General features: G+C 36.2%; 1 protein-coding gene across 1 annotated transcript in view; it reads left to right on the forward strand.

Annotated features, from left to right (window-relative positions):
- Vps4b (vacuolar protein sorting 4 homolog B) overlaps nucleotides 1-14,739 on the forward strand; it is a 28,260-nt gene extending 13,521 nt beyond the window's left edge. The window contains exons 4-11 of the mRNA XM_004638258.3: nucleotides 1,073-1,140; nucleotides 4,478-4,597; nucleotides 7,186-7,342; nucleotides 7,698-7,846; nucleotides 8,334-8,415; nucleotides 8,849-9,068; nucleotides 11,104-11,244; nucleotides 13,302-14,739. Of these exons, the coding sequence (XP_004638315.1) occupies nucleotides 1,073-1,140; nucleotides 4,478-4,597; nucleotides 7,186-7,342; nucleotides 7,698-7,846; nucleotides 8,334-8,415; nucleotides 8,849-9,068; nucleotides 11,104-11,244; nucleotides 13,302-13,403 (1,039 nt within the window). The 3' untranslated portion in view covers nucleotides 13,404-14,739. The remainder of the gene's footprint in view (nucleotides 1-1,072; nucleotides 1,141-4,477; nucleotides 4,598-7,185; nucleotides 7,343-7,697; nucleotides 7,847-8,333; nucleotides 8,416-8,848; nucleotides 9,069-11,103; nucleotides 11,245-13,301) is intronic.
- Nucleotides 14,740-26,106: the final 11,367 nt, after the last annotated feature.

Genomic DNA, 26,106 nt, shown 5'->3' on the forward strand with positions numbered 1-26,106 from the left:
CAGAGAATAAAGCTTAAATTCCATAACTAGGGGAAAAATCAGTATGTTGGGGGGAGGGGAGCATGTAGTTGTGAATTCATTCATACCAGTATAGAGATGTGTCTCGTAGGGATCCTGCTCCTACCACTCCCTCTGAGCAGTTCCCCTCCTCAGTCCTGGGAGCACGCAGTATGACTTCAGTCACAGCTCCCTCACCCAAACAGTGCTTTCACCTGAAGATCTGCTCTCTGCAAACCACTCCCACCTCAGAGAAACTGCACTTAGGAAACTGGAAGGGAGGCCTACAAAGGGTAGGAGGGTTTGTGGTTTGTTTGTTTAAATAATAAAGCTGTTAAGGGTCTGCGAGATAGCTCAGTGGACTGAGCACCTGCTTAAGTAAGCACAAGGCCCTGGGTTGAATCCCCAGCACCACATGCTGTGCCAGCCCACCCTCTGGCATGCTGAGCCAGCCACCAAGACCAGGCGTGGTAGCGCGTGCCTGTAATCCTAGCGCTGGGGAGACTGAAAACAGGAGGATCACTCAAAGTCCGAGCTGCTTAGTGAGACCCTCCACCAAATACAAAAGAAACAAAATAGTAAAGCTGTTATAGTACAGAAAGTACACTAGAAGGTTAGCGCAAGGGTCATATGAAGTGCTTTCACTGTCCTCTTACGTCATCCACAATTCTACCAACCCTGAAGACCTTCGCATTCCCATTGTGGCGTAAAACCTGCTGTGCTCTCATATTTTGGACCTTGGTGCTTTGTTTTGATAACTGTCCTGTAATTCATCTTAAATCATTCATGGAACAATGTGGAAGCATGCCTTTATAAATTCGTACATACGTAGAGTGTATCAGAGGAATTGGAAGGTAGTTCTTTTTCCTGATCTTTTGTCCCTTCCTTATACACGATTCTCTGTTGATACGTCTGCTTCTTATTTAAAGTTTTAATTAAATAAGTGTAACTTTTAATGTGAATGTTTTATTTTTCCACTTAAATGACAAATACATCAGGTTAGCATTCCTTCATTTTTGCATTATTTGATAGCATTATTTGAATGCTATTAAATATATTAAATTCTTTTTATTAGGAATGACAGTGATGGGGAAGGAGAATCTGATGATCCTGAAAAAAAGAAACTACAGAATCAACTTCAAGGTTGTTTTAGATTTCATTTTTAAATTTACTACCTTGTTGAAAAGACTCATAATGAATTGTCTGGCTTGAATTGTTTCTTCCTGTATGTAAGTGAAATTCTAGAATCAACTGTGGTTGCAAGTGATCACATGCTGGCTTTGTTTAGAGCATTTTCAAAGGCTTTGCCTCTTCAGGGTTTTTAATAGTTTTGTTTTTTCATGGAGTAATTATGTTGTTATTTCTACCTTTAAAAAGTCTTTCAGTTTATTTACCCCCTCAAAAGCAGGTAGCATTTATACTATTAGCATAGTACAAAATCTGACAGTATTAAAATTTACTGTCAGAGAAGCAGAATGACTTAGAGATTACTTTTATTACCATTGCTATGGCAGATCCGTTGATGGTTTATTTCATGTTATTTATCTGCTCTTTCTCATTCACCTTTTCAGTGTTCCTTCCCATTTACACGTACCTCTTTTACATCTTTCAGCTCTCTTGTTTTTATTTCTCTGTAAAAGCATATATAATGGCATGACAAAGAGGCTATAGCCTTAGTTCCGGATTTCACTCCAAGATCTGTCGCATAAACGCTTTCTAACCTTGGGCAAGTTCCCCTAACCTCTAAGAGTATGAGTCCCCATCTCTAAAATGGAAATTTATAATGTCCTTTCAGGAAGGAAGATCAATGATAGTATGACAGTTTATTAATATTGGATATGAAAATGTGTAGGTATTTGATAAATGGTGCTCTTTGTGTATAAAAAGTCAGCATCTATTAATTGCTGACTTCTTTGATGAGATGTGCTTGTTTTTGATGTTAGCTAATAGGTTTTTTAATCTAACCAAATAGAATGCTGAATAGAAATTATTTCCATTATGTAGACTTAGCTACTGAAGAGTAAGTATACCTAGTTTAACCAAACCTTTAACCTTGCTACACTAGTCTCTTTATTTTGGTAATATTTCTGTTTTACCCGCTCAGGTAGGATGTATAGGCAAACACTCCAAAAATAGTACCTTGGAAACAGTTAAAGTAATGAGGATAAAGTGAAAGATACAGTTCCACAGCGGAAACTTCTGAGTTTCCACTGCTGTGCCCTCACTGCTAGAAGCAGAAAATTGTCTACAACACATTGAGTTTTTGTGACAAGTGGCATGTGACACAAGGCTTCATTCTAGTAGGCAAGAAACTTTCTTACTGTTTGTCTACCACTTTTGGTTTGGTTTCCCCTCTCCCAACCCTACTCCCCACATGAAAATTGGATTGTATCTTCAGTCTTTAAAAAGATTCAGGGCTGGGAAGATAACTCAGCAGTCTGAGTACCTGCCTGGCAAGCGCAAGGTCCCAAATTTGATCCCTCCCGCCCCCTGGCCGCATGCCAGGCATCTGTCCCAAAACACAGGCGTGGTGGCTCACACCTGTAATCCCAGTGTTAGGGAGGCTGAGACAGGAGGGTCACTATGAGTCCAAGCTGTGTAGTGAGACCCTGTACCTACCAAGGGGGGGGGGAGATTCAGCTGATTTATATTAGAGATTTCTATAAATTCTTAGTTACAAGCTGAGACTTTTTTTGTTAAATGCTTAAGGCATTTAAATGAAATTTATTTGAGATTTTAGGAACAAGTAGAATATGAAACACTCTAGGTTTTCATCAGGATTTTTCCATCTTTAATCATTTGCTAATGGATTTCATAACATAATACCCTTGAAGGTTATTTGTCCTGATATATTTAAAAACTTTTAGATTATGGCATTAGCTATACCATGATTATTAGAATTAAAAATGAGCGTGTGATTTGAGTTTTCTATTAAATCAATGTATAGTTCTGTGACTTTTGAAGGTGTTTTAATATAGAGTCCCCATACTGATCATAGTCCCCACTGGTCATAGTAAAATCAAAGACCAGAAAATGCATTTAATTAGAAATATATTTACTTATTCAAATTGTTTCTTACCCTCCCCTCACCTTTTTAGTTTTACAGCCCATTAAGTATTTAATCTTTCATTAGTAAACATTCAAAAGTCACCTTTAAACTTTAAGGAGAAAAGTATTAGTCACACATGAAAATTAATTTTGCATATGTTTTTAATTGCATAAAAATCTTGATGTTAAGTGACATGAAATTCTATCGTATATAGAGATTTTTTCCTGTGGGATTATTAATCTTGGTTCATTGGTTTGGTTTGGTTTGGCTTGCTTTGCCTTGCTTGGTTTGGATTGGTTTATAGTATTGATAATTGAACACACGGCCTTTGCCCTGAACTGTATCCCAGCCTTTTAAAAAGTGTTTTTCTTTGAGACAAAAGTCTAAGTTATCCAAGATGACTACTAGCTTGTAATGCTCCTGCTTCAACCACTGGAATAACTGGGATTATAGATAAGTTACCATTACACCCAACAGAATTACTAATCTTCATGGAACATAAAAAAGAAAAACTGAATTGCCCTTTTTCTACTAATCTGAACGTTTAGGGTGTAGAAATGTTTTTGATTTCATTTAATTCTAGTCTAATAACTTTTTTCATAATTTAGGAAGAAGTAAGCCACTGAACATAATTAGAATGATAGGAGACATTTCCTAACTAGAAAAAAATGACTTCTTAAACTGATTTCATAACTAGTAAATTGTGTAATGGCATTCTATTGTTAAAACAACTACATACATATCATGTTAGAACAAGCTGCTTAATAGTTTAAATTGAGCAATTTCTGTGTACTATAAAATTGGAAAAGCTTTAATTTCACTAACTTGAAAAATTATAAATAAAGGTATATTTAGTATTAGGAAGCCAAGTAGAAAACCTCAAGAAAGTGTTGGAGATCTAAAGGGATATACATTCTATTACGTGTCATTTACTTTTTCTTCCATTTCTGTATCTTTTCCTCATCTTTTCCTTTGTTCCATTTATCTTCCATTCAAGTTAAGCACATTTTCTCTCTCCATTGAAGAAAGCATCAGATCACCTTTGCTTTTGGTTCACAGGAGAATAGTAAATCAACCTCCATTAAATGAAGTATGCTTGACTCTAAATCAGTCTTTCAACTATTATAACCTCTTTATATAATTGGTGCTACTCCAAACACTCCACCATTATGCTATTTGATCCTTGTACTAACCTAAGTAGTTTGGGCAAGTGATAGTATTTTTCACCTCACAAATGAGGAGGTAGGAACTTGTCTCCTACTGACTGTTCCCAACACTACTACTTCATCGCACTATTTCAGGAAGATTTAATGCATATAACTTTTCCAGACAACTTTATAAGGCATTTGTTCTACCATTAGTATTTCATGTTGTTTTATAAACTTGAGAAAATAGACTTCCATAATTTAAAGATGACGTAATTTTTTGTAGGTGCCATTGTTATTGAGCGACCAAACGTAAAATGGAGTGATGTTGCTGGTCTCGAAGGAGCCAAAGAAGCACTTAAGGAGGCTGTGATTTTGCCCATTAAATTTCCCCATCTTTTTACAGGTGAGATAACTTACGTAATTTTATTTCATGATTCCTTTAAAACACATGACTAAGTTAAAATAAGAGTTCTTGTCACCATATCATGAATTCTGCCAGTTAGAGGAAGTAACACATCTTTACACAGATATTTTATTACTGTACATATCTAAACATGGAATATATATGTTGCAAAACAACCTACATGTCAGCCTATAGGGTGTAAGGTAAATCGCTGACATGAAGTGTTAGGAGTGTGCCATGTAGTCATTAAAATATAGTGTATATTCATACTAATGAAATTCATTCTTCATGTTTCATCTATTGAAGAATGTCCACATCTTTCATAAATATCAAAAACCAGGTTATAAAACACAGGCTGAGTCTATGTTGAATAAATGTGTGTACTGAGAATAAGTATAGATGGACTGACTTTAAAATGTTAATGTGTGCCTAGGGAATAAGATTAAAATGATTTTAATTTTTCTTTTGACTTTAATCTGAATTTTTGCAATAGACGTGTATTAGTTTTTTAAGAATATTTCCATTTCTTAAAAAGAGGAGTAAGAATTATTTAACGGCTTCAGATGAAGTGCATATCCTCTAGGGGCAAAGGGACAGCTGATTATCACTGTGAAGAGAATGTTGCTGACCCACCATCTGGAGATAGCTCAAGTTCTAGTTCCAGCAGTAAGTGATTTGTCTGTGCTGAATCATTCCTTCACATTGTCCTTTTTGTGACTGATGGCCTGTGTCCATGATTTGGCTACGCCCATGATCGTAATAGTTAAGCACAAGTTTGTCCTTTCGAAAAAACTTGTTTATTTAAGGAGCAAATCTGTGACCTTGACATCAAATCAGATCCAGACAGTGTGTCACACAGCCATCAGGAGGAAAGCAAAGAACTAGTAGGTTATGTGTTGGTCTACCGAGCTTCAAGTGTGACATCTACCTTCCGGATGTGGATTGGTTTAAAAGTTAATGTAGTCCTATAAAGGTACAAATATGTGACTAAGCTCATACCATGTTATCGATGTTTTCCAAACATGAATCATTTATGTAACCTTTCCATGAAGTTTTATATATATATATATGTAATCTGTTTTTAAAATATCTTCCTTAAAATAGCTCACTTTTTACAAAAAAAATTATTGAAGTAAATCATAAATACTTCATTATGTGGGAAATGTATATATTCAGCTTCCTTATCAGTTTGTCTGTGTATTCATCCCCCAGATAAAGAAGGGTTCTATTAAGGTTGTACTACTAGTAGCCAAGTAATCATCCTTTTGTCTGCCCTCCCTAGAGGTCATCTCTTTCTTGATTTGTAACAGATTATTTTTCCTTTATTTGAATTTCAAATCATTGATTTTTACCTAATAATATTATTTTAAATACTGATTTCTGTCTGTTATAAATAGGTGTTTTTCTAACATACATTTAAAAAGATAATTATTTAAATAAAAAGAATACCACCCAGAAGTATTCATATGATAGCAGTATTGTATGTGTTATCAGCAGGGGAACATAGAATTATAATTGTGCACATTTAGGAGAAAAACAGAATTCATCTAGAAGTTGGCTCTTTCATAACAGAAATAACAATATTTAGTTCTCCTGCCAGTCATCTGTGTCATTCTGTTGCAGATACTATGCCCATCAACAGGTTGTTCCCAGATATTTTTAATATATTTACCAGCTATAACACACTCTGGTTTATTTTAGATAGCATTATAATTTCTCATTAGCAAAATGGAGGCACAAAAAGTTCCTTTACTGCTTTGTGATACTTTAGAAAAGCTGGGATTTAAGATACGAGTTCCTATAATGTTCCCAAACTGCCCATTGAGATTGCTAACACTAACTTGTTGCTTCGCTGTAAATTAAGAATTCAGCAACACTTTACACAGCACCTAGACTGCACATCCAAAATAAAGTGCACGTCCACAAGTCACCCAAAAGGCACTGTGCTTCTGTTATGGATAGAGTGGTGTTGAGCCATGCACACAGTAGATCATTAGAAAGTAAACTTTTAACTGAACTTTTTTTCCTTCATTAGACTATAAGCTTGTACAGGGCAGAGATCCTTTTGTTTTTCTGTTCTGCACATCCCATGATACGTACTGGTTGAATGCATGAGTGAACAAGCAAAAAAACTTGCTGTTAGGCTTGTATTTAAATAAATATACTTTTGCCAAAAAAAGTATCTCTAGAAGTAACAAAATTCATTTAAGACGTACTTACCTTAAATTGGTTTCTTTATTTATGGTACTAGAGATTGAACTTGGGTCTGTGTACTAAGCTACATCTCCAGCCATATATATATGTATATTTTTTTTTCTTTTTTTTTTTTTTTTTTTGAGACAGGGTCTTGCCAAGTCACTAAATTGCCTGTATTGGGCTCAAACCTTGAATCTTCTTGCTTCAGCCTCCTCATGCCAAAATAATAGCTTGCGTCATGATGCCCAGGTGGCTTTAAAATATCTTTTTTATTCTTACTGTGATAGCTTTACAGTAAAAACCTTCTTGGAGTATTCTTTACTATGGATAATATCTACGGTAACTGAAAAACAGTTAAAATTCTCATCTTACTTTTCTAATGCACATTTTAGGCAAGAGGACACCGTGGAGAGGAATCCTATTGTTTGGACCACCAGGAACAGGAAAATCATATTTAGCCAAAGCTGTAGCAACAGAAGCAAACAACTCCACATTTTTTTCAGTATCTTCCTCTGACCTTGTTTCTAAGTGGCTGGGTGAAAGTGAAAAGTAAGTAGTAAATCTTTTTGTTCTGTTTGTTTCTTCTATGCATGGTAGAAGCCACTGTATCAGGGTGAAAGTTACAGATTTATTACTGAATGTTTAGAAGAGTGACATGTTTTTATTTCTTTATCAGATCAATTTTTAATTTGACATTTTATGAAAAATATATAACTAATCCTATATGACAGATCTTTTTATATTGTGACTTTATTTACATATTTTAAAACCTTATAAATTATAAAGTGAGTTTTCTAACTATAACATTCTTATTCTTTGTATCTGAAACATCATTAGGCTTTTGATCTATATTGCTTTTAATGTTTTACTATTTTTTAGAGACTGAAAACTTATTTCTTTTTAGGCTTGTTAAGAACTTATTTCAGCTTGCCAGGGAGAATAAACCTTCCATTATCTTCATTGATGAAATTGACTCTCTGTGTGGTTCAAGAAGTGAAAATGAAAGTGAAGCTGCACGTAGAATTAAGACAGAGTTTCTTGTGCAAATGCAAGGTAGTGTCACTCATGTTTTACACTGGTCTTTGTTATATAACCCATTATAACAGTTGAAAAAAATATAAGCAGAATTTGTTCTGACAAATTCACTGATGCCACAGTTCATCTTGATTTCATATGCATGCAGCATCTAGCTGTCATCTTGTAGGATTCGCTGGTATAACCACTTGTAGTCAGTTGTGGTGATAGATACATCTCTGCGATCCCAGCAGTGGGAAAGGCTGAGGCAAGGGGATCAAAGGTTTGCACCCACTGTGGGCAGTGTCATCACTCAGCCAGATCTTATTTCAAAATAAAAAGTAAAAAAGGGCTTGATATACAACTCAGTGCAAAGACTTGGGTTGAATCCCTAGTATCACACTTTTCAGAGACCCTGAAGATGAGACGATTTAATGTTAAAGCTGCACTACAAGTTTTCAAAAGAACATACAAGATTTTTAAATGACAAATGAAATTATTTTAAATATTATTTATTTTCCCACAGGGGTTGGTGTGGACAATGATGGAATTTTGGTTCTGGGAGCTACAAACATACCCTGGGTTCTGGATTCTGCCATTAGGCGGAGGTATGATGATATAGTAAATACCTTACTTTTAACTACCTATGTAGCAAGTAAATGGAAATTCTCCTTCTGGTGAGGAGGCATTCTGATAAGTTTTCATAAATTTTTTAGTGTGCCCTGACCATGACTTAAGGGAAGAGAGATGGCCATTTGCTTGTTTGTTTGCCTGGTTTATTGAAGACAAGATTTCTTTACTGGACTCCTTCACATTACAAAATATATTGCCTTATGCTGACCTTTCATTTTGATTAAGCATAGCAGAATTTGATGCTTCTAAAATTTGTAGATATAATCTTATATTTCATTGAAGCCCCCCTCATATACAATTTTATAGGTAATATATCAGTCTTCTATTTTCTTCTTGAAAATACCCTAATTTTCAATTAAAATTAAATACCTATTTTAATATCCCTGATATAACTTCTTGTCTTGGAAGATTTGAGAAACGAATCTACATTCCTTTGCCTGAACCCCATGCCCGAGCAGCAATGTTTAAGTTGCACTTGGGAACCACTCAGAACAGCCTTACAGAAGCAGACTTCCGAGAACTTGGGAAGAAAACTGATGGCTATTCAGGAGCAGATATAAGTATCATTGTTCGTGATGCACTTATGCAGCCTGTTAGAAAAGTACAGTCAGCTACTCACTTCAAAAGGGTGAGTTTCATGTCTTTTTTATCTGTTTTTATTTATTTTTAGATCTTTTTAAAATAAAGTTTCAAGACTGTCATTGGTTTGTCTTCAGTGAATTTGTAAGGATTTCAGTGTTGTTTGGTAGTACAATATGTGAGTTTATGTAATAGGTGTATTTCTGTTTCATTGAAAATTAGTTCTGTAAAGTTCATTTATTACTGCCTGCTATTTGTAATCCTAACATTTTAAATAGTTCTGTGAAGTATTTTGGTATAAGTGTAGTTATAAGGTGCTTCTGATGCAGCTAAAAACACAAACAGAATCATGAACAAAGTAAAAATAATACTGGATAGTATCTTTTAAATATTTGCATTGTCTGGCTCTGTGCTCTATCCTACATCTTACTATTTCATTTAATCTTCACAAAAACAAGAGGTCCATATTGCTAGCCACCTGTTATTAGTTAATATGGGACTGATGTCAGTAGGTTTGTTGAAGTATTTTGTCTTAAGTAGGTCTTTTTTCCTTAGGTGTATTTTAAAAATCTGAAAGTGCAACCATTCTGCTGTCCTCCTGCCTTTCCTGTACAGTGTTTGGCCTACTGAGTTGAGCATATAGTGGTACAGTATATAGCAGAGATGTTATAAAATACTATAACTTCCCCAATAACAGTGCATCAGCATTCCTGATGTATTGAAGATAGCAGTATCCAATATTACTTAAAGTATTAATGTATAAATTCTCGGTAAACTATTAGAAACTTAATCTCACAGTATATGGCAAGACCAATATGTCACAACTAAGATACCCTTAGTTGTATATATCATAATACAGTAAGCATTCTGAAAAAGGAGCTTGAACTAAACCTTCCAAATTTAGGAAACTAGGCACCTCAATTTACCTACCATATTTCTTTCTTTTTTTCTTTTTTTCTTTTTTTTTGTAGCCTACTCAGCTGGTCATGGGGGAGGGTCTGGCATGTGGCACTGGGGAGTGGTTCCTGTGCATGCCCAAGCTTGCCTAAGCAGGCACTTTGGTCTGCTGAGCTATCTCGCCAGCCTGCCTACCATATTTGTTGAGCAAATCATTACCTATCTTCAACCCTTTTCAATCTAAAATGGAAGTAATGCTACTTCAAGTGCTGGTATAAGAATGAAATGAGATAATATTCATTACACTAATCCTGGTACCTGGTTATTACTTCTCTGCCCTTCAGGCATTTCTTTACTGAGAAAAATATTTAGCAGTAGGGTTTTCGATCAACAGTGATAGCAAACATCTCCATGGGCCCCTCCTTTTCTATTTCTAAGGCTAACTATTTCAGTTAGCAAGTACGTATTTGTCTATTTAATTTATTGAAGTTACTACTCTAAACCCACTGGTAGATCAGAACGTATAACAGTCAAAAACTCAAATCGCTGATCTGTGCCATTGAAATTTTGGAGAAGAAAGACCCCCCCCCCAAAAAAAAATGCACATCATACATAGTAAGTTAAACTGAGGCTATTAACTTTTGAAGGGAGGGTGTTGGGTACTGAGAATTGAACCCAGGGCCTCACACTTGCCAGGTGGATACTGTACCTCTGAGCTGCATCCCTGTGTGTTTCATACCTGCTCTGATTCTGAGATCAAAGTTTAAATGTCTGTTTTTGATCTGTAAGATTATGTCCATTCATACATTAAAGGAAAAATATACTCACATATAAATATTATTCTTTTTTAAAACTCATTTCCCTCCATATATGAATAAGTATTATAGAAAATTTCACAATAGAGAAAAGTATCAAGGAAAAAACATCTCCTATATCCCAAAAATAACTATTTTGGTTGTATATTTTTTAGACATAAATTTTTTTTTTTTTTTTTTTTGGCAGACCTGGGGATTGAACTCAGGCCCTCGTGCTTGCCAGGGAAGCGCTTATACCACTGAGCCATCTCCCCGGCCCAACATAAAAATTTTTAACACAAAACATACACTTTTAGGTTCCTTGAAAATAGCCTAAATTTTAATGTTTATTTAATTTGTTCAATAAATATTTTAAACTGTTACTTACTATAGGTTTGTGGACCTTCCCGAGATGACCCCAACAAAATTGTAGATGATCTGCTAACACCGTGCTCTCCGGGAGATGCTGGTGCCATTGAAATGACATGGATGGATGTCCCTGGAGATAAACTTTTGGAGCCAGTTGTTTCCATGGTTTGAATTTTTCTTTTAAGAAGTACTTTAAGATATTGCACTTCATGATTTGTTGGTTAAAGATAAAATTTTTTAGTTACATTAATACAGTGGTGGTGAACCTGTAGCATGTGTTCCCACAGCCAGTTATTTGTTATGGAAAGCTTTAAAAGGTTTGTCGTTGCTGTGTTGAGATGCTGGAAAATATTAGTATGATCAGGAATGCTTATTGACTATTTCCCACATACATTAAAAATTATAAAGATTAGTTGAATTTAAAATATAAAAATAATTATTTTTAAAACATTTTCTAGGGCTGTGAAACTTTAAGGCTACTTACTGTTATTTCTCAAATTTATTTTGGGATACTAGGGTAAGAATCCAGGGCTTTAACACTGAGTTATATCCAGACCTTTTTAAAAGATTTTTACTATGAGAAAATCTTGCTAAGTTGCTCACGCTAGGCTTGAAATTGTGATCATCCTGCCTCTGCTTCCCAGAGTATGAGGATTACAGGTATGCACGACCATGTTTTGTTGACTTTGTAGGTTGTATAGCTGGACTGTCATCTCCCAAAATACTTTTACTTACAACTTATTATGAGAACTTAACTAAAATATAGGGTTAGTAAAAAAAATTCCCCTAAATTTTGCATTTTTAGAAATAGTCATAAATGTTAATCCTGGTGTCATGGTATTCATAAATGGTATTTTCCCATTTAACTTAAGACTTCGTAAGAAGTTTAAATAATACAAGTCTTTAAAATTTTTGGTTGAAAATTTTTAACTTTTTAAAAACTGCTTACCTGAATTTAAGCAGAATTTTTATTAGAAAACACATTTGTGTAGTTTATAATGAAGGTGTTAAAATAATTTGTAGGATTTTATTGTTTAGAAAGTATTTTTTTAAGAGAACTTAGGGAGATCCAAATTTTTTTTTTTTTCTTCATGATTAAAATTGAAGTTTTTAAAATTTTCCCCTTCAGCTGCAGATTTTCGGTTTTATGGTAGATTAACAAGAGCTTTCAGAGAAGAAATTTATGTATATACATAGATGTGTACTTGTACGTAAACGGGTATATTTAAAAGTGCAGATATACATATCTTCATTGTTAACTGTGGTCTTTATCTGAGAAGTTATTCAGAAGTCCTTCTCTGTAGTCTGCTGTGTTGACATTTCCCTGATATGCTAGTGCTCAGCGAGACTGAAGCAGGGGGATCAGAAGTACGAATCCAGCCTCGGTAACTGAGTGAGACCTGTCTGAAAGAGTCTTTTTTGGGGGGTAGGGAGTGTAGTTCATTTTGAGGCCATGTTATTTTTAGAGAATTAAGGGTAACTGAAAAGTTGTTATATTTTCTTTTTGTTTTGAGTTTTTTTGTATTTAGTACGGGGTCTACAAGGTCTCACTACATAGATTGGACTCGTAGGGATCTGCCTATATTCAGCCTCCCAAGAGCTAGGATTATGGGCCCACGCCACTGTGCCTGGTCTTAATTGCTGTTTCAGCACACCCTGGGGTCAGGGCCAGCACAACATAGCGGGGACCCAACCCCAGCTCTGCCTAAGCAGGCACTTCAGTCCACTGACCAATCTAGCTGGCCCTATTTTCTTATTTATAAGTACTTGGTTTTCAAAATATTTAGCTTCAATTTATAAATTTCCATAAGGCTTTGTAGTGAAATTATTTTCTGTAATAAAATTGCTCCTTTAGAATTGTACTTAGTTGGAAAGACTGATGATCTCTTTGTTTAAGGAAAACAACTAAACGCCAGAGATTAGACCATAACCAGACTGAGGAGGGCCTTTATCTTCAGGTTAACATGATTGCACTTCTAGTAGGTAATGAGCAGCTCTTGGAAGGGTTAGTTGGAGAGTGAAAAAGAAATTGTAAGTTGCTACAGTAAATACATGATCAATGAAATGCTTTAGAAAAAGGGATTGTCAGCAGGGATTGTATGGTACACTGCATATGTTTGTATGCATTTGGGTTAAAATGATGAACAGGAATGATAACAGTGCAGTGATTTACATTTTATGAAATCCATTTTTAATACCCCTTCCCTCCTTTTCCCTGACAGTCGGATATGTTGCGATCACTATCTAACACAAAGCCCACAGTCAATGAACACGACTTACTGAAATTAAAGAAGTTTACAGAAGATTTTGGCCAAGAAGGCTAAACCAAAGACAGCAAGGAAGATATTTACTATATGTATTCTTTCATAGACATTTCTACCTTTCTTGGATGGCATTCACATCATTTCCAGTAAGCTCTTACCACAGAGAAGAATACATCTCTTTCCAGAGTTCCTTTAAGTTTCATGCTGTACTTTTCCTCTGTCACCTGTTAAATGCTCCCAATAACAAAAATTATAAAATAATGGGTAATAAGAAAATGAGCAATATGTGAACAGCATAAAAATTAGAAATTACCCAGTAAAAAGTATTAAATATTGACCTACAAATTCTTAGTTTTTATGAGTGGTAGTCTTTACAGTTTTTTATCTTTTATCTTTTTTTTTTAACTAAAATGAAATAGGGCTTTATATTTCGAAAAAAATTTTAAACATTCTTAATGTACAGTTTACTTTATTAAATTATAAATGATAGAATCTGTACTCAGGGATGGGCAATAAAACAAAGAGCACTGCTGTGATTGGTTTAGAAAGTATTTGAATTGTTTTATAATCAGTGCTCTTACTGATTTTTAACAGTTTTTTGTTTTTTTTTTTTCCTGTGTAGTAATTTCTTTAAAGGCAACAAACTTTCATATTTAACTGAGTAAACCTTCCACTGTGCATTGTCAAAAGAAAGACTTTCTATATTAGGCATTGTCCTTACCTTGAAGAAAAAAATTGTCTATTTCAATGTTGTTTTGTAAAGATTGGCCAAAACAGGTGGTACATAAGTATGAATTTTTAAAATAACTATCATGAAATACTGTAACGGGAACCTTTGCTAATAAGAACTTGGCGTCCCTTTGGATTATGGAAAGTTTCCTATGTGTCATGTGGGTTAGTTTTTTATATAGGATAGCAAGGATCTTTGCTTTCTCCATTTAAGTTCAGGGAAATTTACATATATGATCATGTATATGTTATAAATGTAATACTTTATGAAGCTTTAGAAATCAACTGATGTCTCATTAAACAATAAAATATAAACATGGACATTGTTATTTTAACTTCTTCAAATAAATAATCTGAGGATGTATGACACATCAGAGCATCAACACTAAATTGTGCCTTGTACATTTGCATTGGCTGAACATGCAGAAGATTAAGTTATCTAGAATGAGTGGAGTCCTTACTTACCATAAAGTTTTACCTTGCAGATGTATCCAGTAACACAAATGGTATCCAGTAACTCGCATTTTAAAGTGTATTTGCACATTTTACATTTTATGCTGTGCGATTGCCTTTGGATTTTCTGTACAGATTGTTTTTGCTGGTAATAAATAGAAATCACAGGCTTGAAATATATGTGAAGTAAATTGGCATAACCTACTACTGGCTACATTCTGTGTATGCTTCTTTATTTGGGGTCTTCTGTTTAGGAGAGCTTATCTAAAATGATTACAAAGATTTAAATTTTACAATTTAAAATGAGAGTATGCGCATGAAAATTCTGTTTTTAAGTAGCTTTTTGTGAGAGACTTGGAAATTAACTTGGCAGACCAATGCTGAATTATGTATGGATAAGATAATTTATATGTCTTATCTGTTTATCAGGCTCAGAACTATATTATGCAGTATTATAATTTAGGAGAATGAAATTATATATAATTGAAAGCCAGAGTTTTTGTGAATTCAGAATTTGAGGAAATACTCTTGTTATTTAATACATGACCAAATAGTGTATAAGTATAGTATCAGTCTTAAGTGTATACTTTATCACACTTCTTCACATGTGCCCTCAGAGCTGTGTGTCACTCACTATCCGTATCACTTGTAGTTGTAGCTTCGCTTTGTAAATTTCTATGTAAAATTACTTATGCTGCCTAATAACTTCAAACTTACAGTAGAGTAGGGCCTGGAGAGAGAGTTCGGCAGTCTAAACACCTGCCTGGTAAGTGCAAGGACCCAGGTTCAATTCCTGGTACCACATGCCATGCCAGCCACTGAAACTGGGCATGGTGACACATACCTATAATCCCAGCACAGGAGGCTGAGACAGGAGGATCACTGTGAGTCTGAGCTGCTAGTGAGACCCTGTACCAAATAAGTGATTTTTTAAAATAATAAAATGGTAGGGTCTGCTTAATAGGCCATTTCCACATGTTTTATATGAACACAAACTTAGAGGAGCCTGAATGTATATGCTTTCTCTGGCTCTTAACCATTATAGAGTTTGGAGTAGAGATCGTTTTTAAAAATTAATTTTTGTTTTGGTACATTTGAGATGCACATAATGATCACATCCATCATAGGGAATTTGTACCTGCATATATTATATCTTAATTCTTTTTTCCCCAATCCTCTCCCTTCCCTTCAACCTATCTTCTTATTTACAAAAGCTTTGCTTCCAATTTTTTTCTGTTCTTTTACTCCCCTCAACCCTCCTTTGTTCCCTTTCCCATCTGAACATTTTCTTCCTATTTCTCAAAATCTATTAATATGGAGTGATGAGATAGCTGAGCAGTCTAAAGCACCTGCTTCAGCAAGGGTGCAGGGACCATAGTTTGATCCCAGGTACCACATGCCGTGCAAGCCTGGTCCCCGATTGGGCTGAGCCGGACACACACACACACACACACACACACACACACACACACAATCTATTAATACATTTTGATTCTTTTTATTTTGGGTAAATACTTTCTAAGCAAACAGATCACTTTCATAAAGGAAATAGGCATACTGGACATGCCGAGTGCTGACAATGATTTGATCCCAAGTTCCTGAGCTCTCAGGTGGCACATGTATTTCCTATCTCCATCCTTTCATATGAATCCTCTAATACAGTGTCCTTTCTTTCCTCTAGTCCAAACACTGTTTCCATTAAGATCTACCTGTATGTCCTGTTTTCTAGAACCAACCGTAGCTGTCCTCAACATACCTTAGAATTCTTTAGTGCCTGATTGCTGCAAAGATGCTGCTGTTAAATTTCAACATGTTCATTGATTTGTAACATTTAGATTGTATGCGTTTCTTAGCAACAATTATGAATTCATTCATAAATTAGGGAAATAATACCTTTCATAACAGCATGAAAAATGTAAAAACTTAAGAATTAAATTATAGTACTGTGAAAGGTGAGCTCTAAAAGGACATAAGAAAAATGAAAGAAACTTCTATTCCTGGCCAGGCAGAAATGATACAGTGAAAATGGCCATACTTCAAGACACATTTATTGCAGTCCCAATCAAAATACCAGTAGCTTTCCTCACGGAACTAGAGAAAAGAATTCTAAAATTCACGTGGGACATAAAGAGACATAGAGTAGCAAAAGCAGTTCTGGGAGATAAGTACAAGGCAGGAGGCATCACAGTCACAGACCAGATTATACTACAAAGATATGGTAGAAAAATAAAACAGCATGATACTAGTTTAAAAAAAAAAAAAAAGATGGATCAGTGGCTCAGAATAGGGGATTCACAAACAAATCCAGGTAATTTAGCTTCTAGATATTTGACAAAGGGGCCAAAACCTTATTCCAGGGGAAAGGTAGCTCCTTCATCAAATGGTGCTGGAAAAATTGGTTATCCACATGCAGAAGATTGAATCCAGACCCATGTCCCTCACTGTGTGCTAAAGTAACATCAAAGTGGATCACAGATCCAAGTATGAAAACGAAACAATCTGCTAGTAGATAAAATAGGTAAAACTCTTAAAAACAGGCTCAGAAAAATAAAAAAACAAGCTCAGGCAATTTTGTGTGTGTGTGCGTGCACACGTGCCAGGGATCAAACCCAGGACCTTGTGCTTCCCAGGTAGGCACTGATGCTACTGAGCTATCTTCCCAGCAGGCAAGAACCTGAACAGAACCCCAAGTGTACAAGAAATATATACCAGGAATCAATGAAATGGGATTGTATCAAATTAAAAACCTGCATAGGAAAGGAAACAGCTAACAGAATGAAGAGACAATCTACAGAATGGGAAAAAATTCTGCTGGCTGCTCAGAGGACTTTATGTAGCGCATATAAAGAACTAAAAGCCAAAATAAAAGATGCAGTCCAATAAAGGGCAACTAAGATGAACATGCATTTCTCAGAAAAAATACACATGGCCAATGAGTATATGAAGATAAGCTCAACATCTCTAGCTAGTAGAGAAATACAAAGTGAAATGACATTTTAAGTTTCTATCTTCTCCAGAAAGAATGACTGTCATCAAGACACTAGATTAAAAAATGCTGGTGTTGGGAAGTCTTCTACATTGTTGATGGGAGTGTAAAGTAGCACAGCCATTATGAAAATCAGAATGGAGAGTCCTCAAAAAAGTTAAACTAGAAATTTCATTTGACCCAGTTTTGCCTCTTCTAGATTATCTTCCCAAAAGAGACATTATATTACAGTGACACATGCACATCCATGTTTTTAGAAAAAATGTAATGTTTTACACAATGGGTTACTCCACAAAGAAGAGTAAAACTGAATCATTTGAATGCAAATAGATGCACCTAGATATAATGTAAGCGAATTATATTAGACATACAAGCTTTAATACTTTTAAACTTCTCTTACACAAGAAGCAAAGTAAATAAAGAGCAAAGACACAGAAAACACTAAGATCTTTTGCAAATGGGAAGAGGACCAAGAGCTAGAGGGGGGAAGGAGAATGGGAAAATGGAATAAAAAAATTAAGATGACTTATGTACATGTGCTAACTCCCCAAGAAGAATGTGATCATTATGTACTACATGTAATAGTGAAAAATATTTTAAAAAATTTTAAAGACTATTAGATATGTTAAACTATCATAAAAAGAGACATACAGAAAATAAACATTACTTCTCTTAGCCACATCTTTATGCCCATCCATCATCTATCCATTTGTCCATAATCATATAAAAATCTGTATGCATGCAGATACCTGGAACAACTTTTACCTAATGCTTATGCTATTTGTGAAGTAGTGTGATTTGGGTTGATTTTACTTTGCTTCTCTCCTATATTTGAGGAGATATTTTCAAATATCCCTTTTCCAGGAAAAAAATGACTTTTATGATCATCCTCTGTTAAATATCTGTCTACCCTGACGTTCCCAATACCAAATTCCTGCTGTGTTTTCTTTGCAACAGTTCATCATCTCACATATTCTATAAGGTAATGTTTTTCTTATTTTTAAACTTGTCATTATGCTTCCCTCCTGTCACCGAGAGACCATTTCGCCCCCCTGCTCTGCTTAGCTGCTAGCCTCTTGTCTCTTTCTTCAGCAATGGGGAGGCATATTCCTTTTCCCCAGGAAAGAAAAATCTATGGTTTGTTGCCTCATCCAGTAACAAAAATGTTAGAGAGGCAGCTGGCAAAGCTTTTGCCATTGGCATCTTTCTCGTGCACCACATCAAAAGAACCAGGATGTGTCTCCCTGTTGGGATCACACAAATCCTTCCCAAGTTGGCACCTCCAGTCACCATGTACATGTTACCAGTGTCAATCTTGATAAAATCGATAATCTTGCCAGTATCCAAATCAATCTGGATAGTGTCATTCACCTTGATGAGGGGATCAGGTAGCATTTGAGCATGTATAATTTTTGCTTTTTGCCTCCTCACACAAATAGCTCCATTTAAAAAAAAAGAAAAAGACAATTAGGATAGAAAGTAAACACATTAAGAAATTAACAGTATTTGAGTCATATAGAAATATGGGTATTTTTCTTTATATTTTTAGTTTCAATTTCTCAATATTTTAAAAAAAATAAGAATTGACAGATTAACTGTTGATCCTAGGAACTAGTCTCTTCCTCTGCTGTCCTATAAAATAGCAAAATTAATCTCTTCCTCTGGTGTCCTATAAAATAACAAAATATTTTTAAAAGAGACAGAGAAACAGACCATAATGATAGTCATCAAACAAATGTCTTCTGGAGAGGTGCTTCATCCAGTCGGCCTTCCTGGTTTGGGAGATACTCTGATTTCCCACTGTAGGAACCAGTTCCTATTGTCCTTCATTACTTGGCAGTCAGTGTATAAGCCCCTGACCCAGCTTTGGCATATCTGGTGCTGCACAGAGGTCCTTCAGTCTTGATCATGCAACACAGATGACAAGATACTTAAGTTAGGATTACAGCCATCAATAGCATCTAATGGGAATTTGGTAACTTGTGAGAACTAATTATATCACTGCCTGTGGCCACAAAGAATGAAGTGCTTAGTGGGGATAAAAATTAGGGTTCCACTTTGAAGCTACTAGAGGACAAAATAGAAAGATGAGAATTTCAAAGATTGCTGGCTGGAAACAGGTATGGAAACCCATGGGTCCATGATTATGCTAAACATAAGATTTCTTGGAACCATGGTGATACAGAAATCAAAGGCCAAACTCAGTATTTGGTTCTAGGGGGAACCAAATTATATCAGTTGAATTCATAGACTCACCAAGTGTGTGACCCGAGGAATAAAACCCCACAATTTAGAACGTCCAGGGGCCGGGGCGATGGCTCAGTAGGATAAGCGCTTGACTGGCAAACACAAGGATCTGAGTTCAATCCCCGGTTCTGAAAAAAAAAAAAAAAAAAAATTTAGAACGTCCATTTGTGAGACTAGAAGATTCTAAGTATCAGCAAATACCTGAGGATGGGTAAGAATGGATTTTTTTTTTTTTTTTTTTTTTTTTGATGGTCAGCCAAGAAGAGTTTCAAATTTCAGATATAATCAATATCCATACTGGTTTGATCAACAGTTCTAGACTCAAGATTTTGGTTTGAGATGCTAAGAGTAGTTTAATGACTTAACTGGCTAAAGAAACTAAACAGTAACACTCTGAACTCTAATAATACATAGTATAAAAATTTACTTAACATCTTTAGGAAATAGAAATTCTGAATTAGACTTGTGTGAAAAATAAAGCTCATAAAGCCACCGTGCTTCTGGAGAAGACCTGGAATCCAGTCTTAACCAAGCTTTTGATACGTGAAAGGTCCAGGAGGCAACCTATAAGGTCACTACATCAAGACAAAGTATGAGAAGAAGACATGATGGTAACATGTTATTTCAGTTCTACATTGTTGCATTATTTTCTCTCCATTGCTGTGTGTCAGGAATTCAGCAAAGGTTTGGCCAGGTAGTTCTGACTAGGAGTCCTTTGCACAATTCCAGTCAGGGGCTGGTGCTGAATAGCAGAGGGATGGAGTCTGGGGATAGCTGGACATCTCTTTCCAGAAATTCTCAAGGCCTCTATAAGTGGTCTTCTTGCATGGACTAGTTTGGGCTTCCACATAGCTTGATGGCCTCAGGGCAGTCAGATTGCTGCATTATTATTGTAATCAATAGCTGCAGAAATAGCCATGCTAGGCAGAAAAACAAAGTTTCATGAGCTTCAAGTTGCTATTGTTACTTCGGCCAGACTAGTAATTAAAATAGTTACCCTTTTCAAAAGAAAAGAATAAGGCTTTTCTCTAATCCCTGGGAAGAACGTCAATATGATATTGTAAAATCATGTGAGTTGGAAGATACTGATATGCTTCCCAGTGAGATGAAGTATGAAATATATTTATGAAGTACTCTTTACAAAACTCTGTCACATAATCTAATCATTATATCTAACTGTTGGGTTACAAAATTCAGGGGTGAGAGAATAAATGACACCCAAGGGAGTACTCAAAGAGAACATAAGATGTTCTTCGATGTCCTGGTTTCATCAATGTCATTAGGAAAAAGTGGTTGGAGGATTCTTCTAGATTAAATGAAAGTGAAGCCACAGCAATATTTGAACTTTGGTTGGATCATGGTTTGGAAAAAACTACAGAAGTTGATTTGGGGACAATTGAAAAAATATGAATATGACCTGATATTAGATAAAGTGATGATATTGTTATGAATTGCCTTAAATGTGATAGTGGTATTGTGGCTCTGTTGATGTGTGTTGTATCCATAGTTTTAGGAGATCCATGCTGAAGAATGCAAGAAGGAATGAAAGATGAAGGGCTGGGGAGATAGCTCAGTGGCATAAGCACCGGCCTGGCAAGCGCAAGTTCCTCAAGTTCCATCCTCAGTACCACAAAGAAAAAAAAAAAAGAGAGAGAGAGAGAAAGATGAATTGCCACAATGTTCCTAACTTAAGTGAAATTATTAAGCAAAAACATACACACGGTTCACCCTTGCAAAGCAAATGTTAAGGTTAAATAATACTGAAGGAGTAAGTAGAATTTGTGGAAAAGGTGAAGGTTGGCGTTTATTTTAAAAACATGTAGTCACAGAATCCATGACTGCTGAATCCGAACATTTTCTACACATTTAACACATACCTCTGAATAATCTATGAACAAGGTCATGGAGCTGAACTTGTTACACACAACTAGACATCATTCTTGGCTATAATCCAAGGCAGTTGACTGCAGATATTTCTTGACATGGAAATAGTCATGTCTTGGAAAATTGCCAGAACAACAAGCCCTGTATATTTCACCTTATTTTCTAAAGACTTCTATAAAATTGTCACTGCATTTTTAAAGGCCCCAAATACCATACTTTGCAATTTAAAGCATGAAACTTTTGAAACTCCATGTTAAAGAAAATGTGATTACATGGCAAAGTACCAACTGACCAAAAAAAAAAAAAAAAATACATTAAATAAATATACTAAAACTGACACTGGAAGAAATTGGTACTAGCCATATGAAAATAGGAATGGTGATATTCAAAGTACTAGCAGTTATAATGTGAGCTCTGCACCAACTAATCAGCTAGCAGTAGCTCTTAATCTCTAAGCTGCCATCTCTAGATTCTTAATAAAAGTATGTACACACCTTACCTTTTCCCCAGATTCATTCTGCTATAGGTTTGACCACAAAGCTGTAGCTACAAACTTTGATGATTTCCCTTTTACAGCTAGGTGAGTTTCAGCTTATAATGGATATTCAAATCACTGGAACTCCATAATATGTCTTGGAAAGTTGACAAATGGAAAATCTAAATGGAAGTCTTCCAACTGATGTAGCAAAAATTATATTTTTATATGTTAACTAAATCCAGGTTACTATACTGTTAGGACACTTACAGTTTCTTATTAGACCTGCTTACTCAGAGGATTGCACCAAGCCAATGCAAAGCATGATGGTGCACACCTGTAATCCTAGCACATGGGTGACTAAAGCAGGAGGACTGCAAGTTTAAGGCCATCCTGAATTATATAGTAAGACTTTGTCTCAAAAAACTAAAAAACAGGGGCCGGGGAGATGGCTCAGTGGAATAAGTGCTTCCCTGGCAAGCGCAAGAGCCTGAGTTCAATATCCAGTCCCACCAAAACAAACACAAACAAACAAACAAAACCTGAAAAACAACAAAAACATACAGACAGAAAACAAACAAACAAACAAACAAAAAAAGTGGTAGCACTAAGAATGTGACCCACTATAAACTTGTGCTTTTCATTCAGTCAATCATATTAAGATGGTATTTATTAACAGTTTGAATGGTTTTTATCATCATCATAGATGTTTGCAGTAATTTGAATGTTTAAAGCTATTAATTATTTATTTTTTATTACTGAGTTATCTTAGCATCCCCTTAAATTGTGGGGTGCCCAGACTTGATGGGGTGCCTCACTTGCCTCACCCTATCCTGGGCATACAACTGTTTATGGGCCAGAAGCACAGTTTCGGGGAGCAGAAGTAATGTCAAATTCAATTGATTTTAGCCTCTGGCTTTCTTTCCTAAATCTACTGAGGTAAAAGCCACACATATCTTTTATACTACAGTTATTCACAATAGTAATCCTGACTAGAGTTCCCATGTATCCCTATGAGCATCTAATGAGAACACTAAATGTTACTCTGGTTAACTGTGACTAAAACCACGAAATTAATTACCTGTGGTACAATACTAATAGCCAAATTACAACTTTGTATTTCATCAGTTGTCCCACAAATATCCTTTTGCTTCCCCAAGATCTGATCTGAGATCCCACAATTTAACATATTCAGGACTGAATAGTTATTATTTCTTAGCTTAATTATATCAGAAATTATAATTACACCAAAAGGTGAAGACTACTTCTGATTTTGAAAACTGATAGGGTTAAAGGTGCCAGAGAAATTTTCCCTTTGAAGGAAGATGCTGTGAAGATTCACTGAAATAAAGATTAATTAGATAAAAAAGCATATAAATTTATTAAACAGAAAGAGAAAAGTCATAGTGTGGGGCTGATCAGAGGAGGCTCAGCATTATTCAGAAGCTTATATACCACATTTTCTACAGAAGAATGAGGGATGTAGATAACATTTTGAGTTGAGAATGAATATTGAGGATTATAAAACAGAAATTAAATTGAAAAATAATCTCCTTGGAATCCGAATGAGCCCAAGGGACAGACTTCATCTCATACACCACCCAGCTATGGTTACATCTCTCAGGCTGCCTGCCCAGGACAGAGAATGGGATTTCAGGTGAGGATGCAAAATGGCTGTGTTCTCTTTCACAGTCTGCTCTGAGTTCAAATGGGGGAATTTGAGAGTCTATGCTAGAGTAGGCACAAGCAACACAAGCTTTTCCTTTATATTGAAGTATACCATGTCAAAAAGTGCCATTTTATTGAAGTATCATCCCCTGAGTCACACGGGGGTCAAATGGAAATGTGCTATCCTGAGTGGCACGTTCCGGGAGACATTTTGGTCTTGTGATACGATGACACACTGGAGCAGTTGCTAGCAAGAGGAACTCTAGAAAGGAGACACTATCTTTTGACTCTTATTTTTAAGATTGTATTTATTACCACAAAGTGATACAGTGTCACCTGGGCATTGTTGGTGAGATTCTAATACCCATGTTGGTGGTCAAAGGTATTAGGAAATTGAGTTAAAGTTCTCTGACTCCCAGTGGGCCTTCTCGGTGTAGTCATGTTTATTCTGTTGTATGAAAACACCAGAGACCAGGTGCTGACCTGTGTGGTAAAGAATTCAGCACTGTCCACAGGGAAGGTCAGATAATTGATATTTACTTTTGGGAGGTCATCCGGGTCATGTCTGATAAGAGTGTCTTTGCTTACATTGGTCAGCCAAACTGGATTTTAGGATAAGAGCTGGCCATGCCAGAATGACCAGCCATGTCATTTAAGTGGGCTCCTATGCTGTGTAATACCAGTGCACTTGGAGAATGAGTTCAACCATATAGTAATCAAATCTAGGTAATGAGGCACCAACCAAATCTCTGGACCCAGAGGATTATATCTGGTTGGTAACACTCCACTAATTCTGTCACATATCCATGCTTGGAGGATATCACAGTAACACATCCTGACAGAACACAGGTAGCTGACAACAGAAGCTGTGCCTGTCTAGCAGTCCAAATTTTGTGCTCTGTACATTTGCCCTTAGCTGATGTTCATTCATGTAATCTTTCCCTGTAATAAACCATAACCATGAGTTTAATAGCTTCCTTCCACAAATCATCAAATTGAAGTTGGTTTGGAAATCTCTCAAATTTGCAACTAATGTCAGAAGTCTTAGGAAATATACCCTCAAATCTTGCAATGTAACTGACTCTGGATAAAGAGTGAAGAAAATAGAAAAATATTTGTTATTGTCCCTTAACCTGCTTAGTATTTGTAAATATAGCTTATTTCTTTCTTTTAAAGGTAAGAAGACAAAATATCAAAACCACACCGTGACACTTCACACAGTGGAAAGGCCATAATCAAAAAGGGATGACGAATGTTCACGAGGATGGGGAAAAGTGAGAGCAACGTACAGTTGGTAGGAGCCTTCTACTTTGGAAAACAGCCTCTTGCCATCCTTCAAATGGTGAAGCAGAGGAGCCACAAGGTTCAGCAGTTCTTCCAGAGCGCTACCCAAGAGAAATTAAGATGTACGTCCACAAAAAACCTTTTTCATGAAGGCTCATGGTATTGTCATTCGCGAGAGTCAAATATGGAAAAGACCTCTATGTCCATGAGTTAATGAACGGAAAAAAGAATAAATGTGATACAGCTATACAATGGATTATTGCTTGGCAGTAAAAAGAAATGAACTACTAATATATTTTACACTATGGAGGAACCTTGAAGACATGCAAAGTCAAAAAAGCCAGACATACAGGTTCATATTATGATTTCACTTACATGGAATCTCAGGAATAAGTAAGTCTATAGAGATAGCTTGCCTGCGCCTGGGCAGGGCTTGGGAGAAAACGTGGGACTATTAATGGCTGCAGTCTGTCTTCACGAGGGTGACGAAAACGGTCTGAAATTGATGGTGGTGCCTGTTACACAACGGACTACTTTAAAAAACCACTTAATTGTGCACTTCAAATCGGTGAACTGCGAGTTAAGAAATGTGAATCGTATCACAAAGCTGGTTTGCTTTTTTTGAACTTGAGTTGGTAATAAGACAAGCTCTGAGCTCAACAAAAGTGAATTAATTCGTTCAGTGATTTTTTTTTTTTTTCAAAACTCCTTGTTTAGACTTTCCCGGTCTTCACAAAAATGAAAGTGCGCTGTGATCATTTTCTACGTATGCCAGGAAAACACGAACTGGAATTTCGATCTGCGAGTTTCGGCTCCGAGCATCCACGGCGACCGCGATCCGCAGATCCTACAGCCACAGCTTCTCGCCTTCTCCGAGCGCCCCGCAGCTTCGCGGAGCGGAGAGGGCGGACTCCCGGCCGGGCGTGCCCACGCTCGCCCTCCGAAGCCGGCTCTGCGGGGTCCTAAGGCGCACGCCCCAGGAGCCGCGCTCCTGCCCCGCGGCGGCCAGGGGGCGCTGCCGGGCCGCGCTCGCTCGC

Source organism: Octodon degus, unplaced genomic scaffold (assembly GCF_000260255.1).
Source record: "Octodon degus isolate 3935 unplaced genomic scaffold, OctDeg1.0 scaffold00097, whole genome shotgun sequence".
Lineage (NCBI taxonomy): Eukaryota > Metazoa > Chordata > Mammalia > Rodentia > Octodontidae > Octodon > Octodon degus.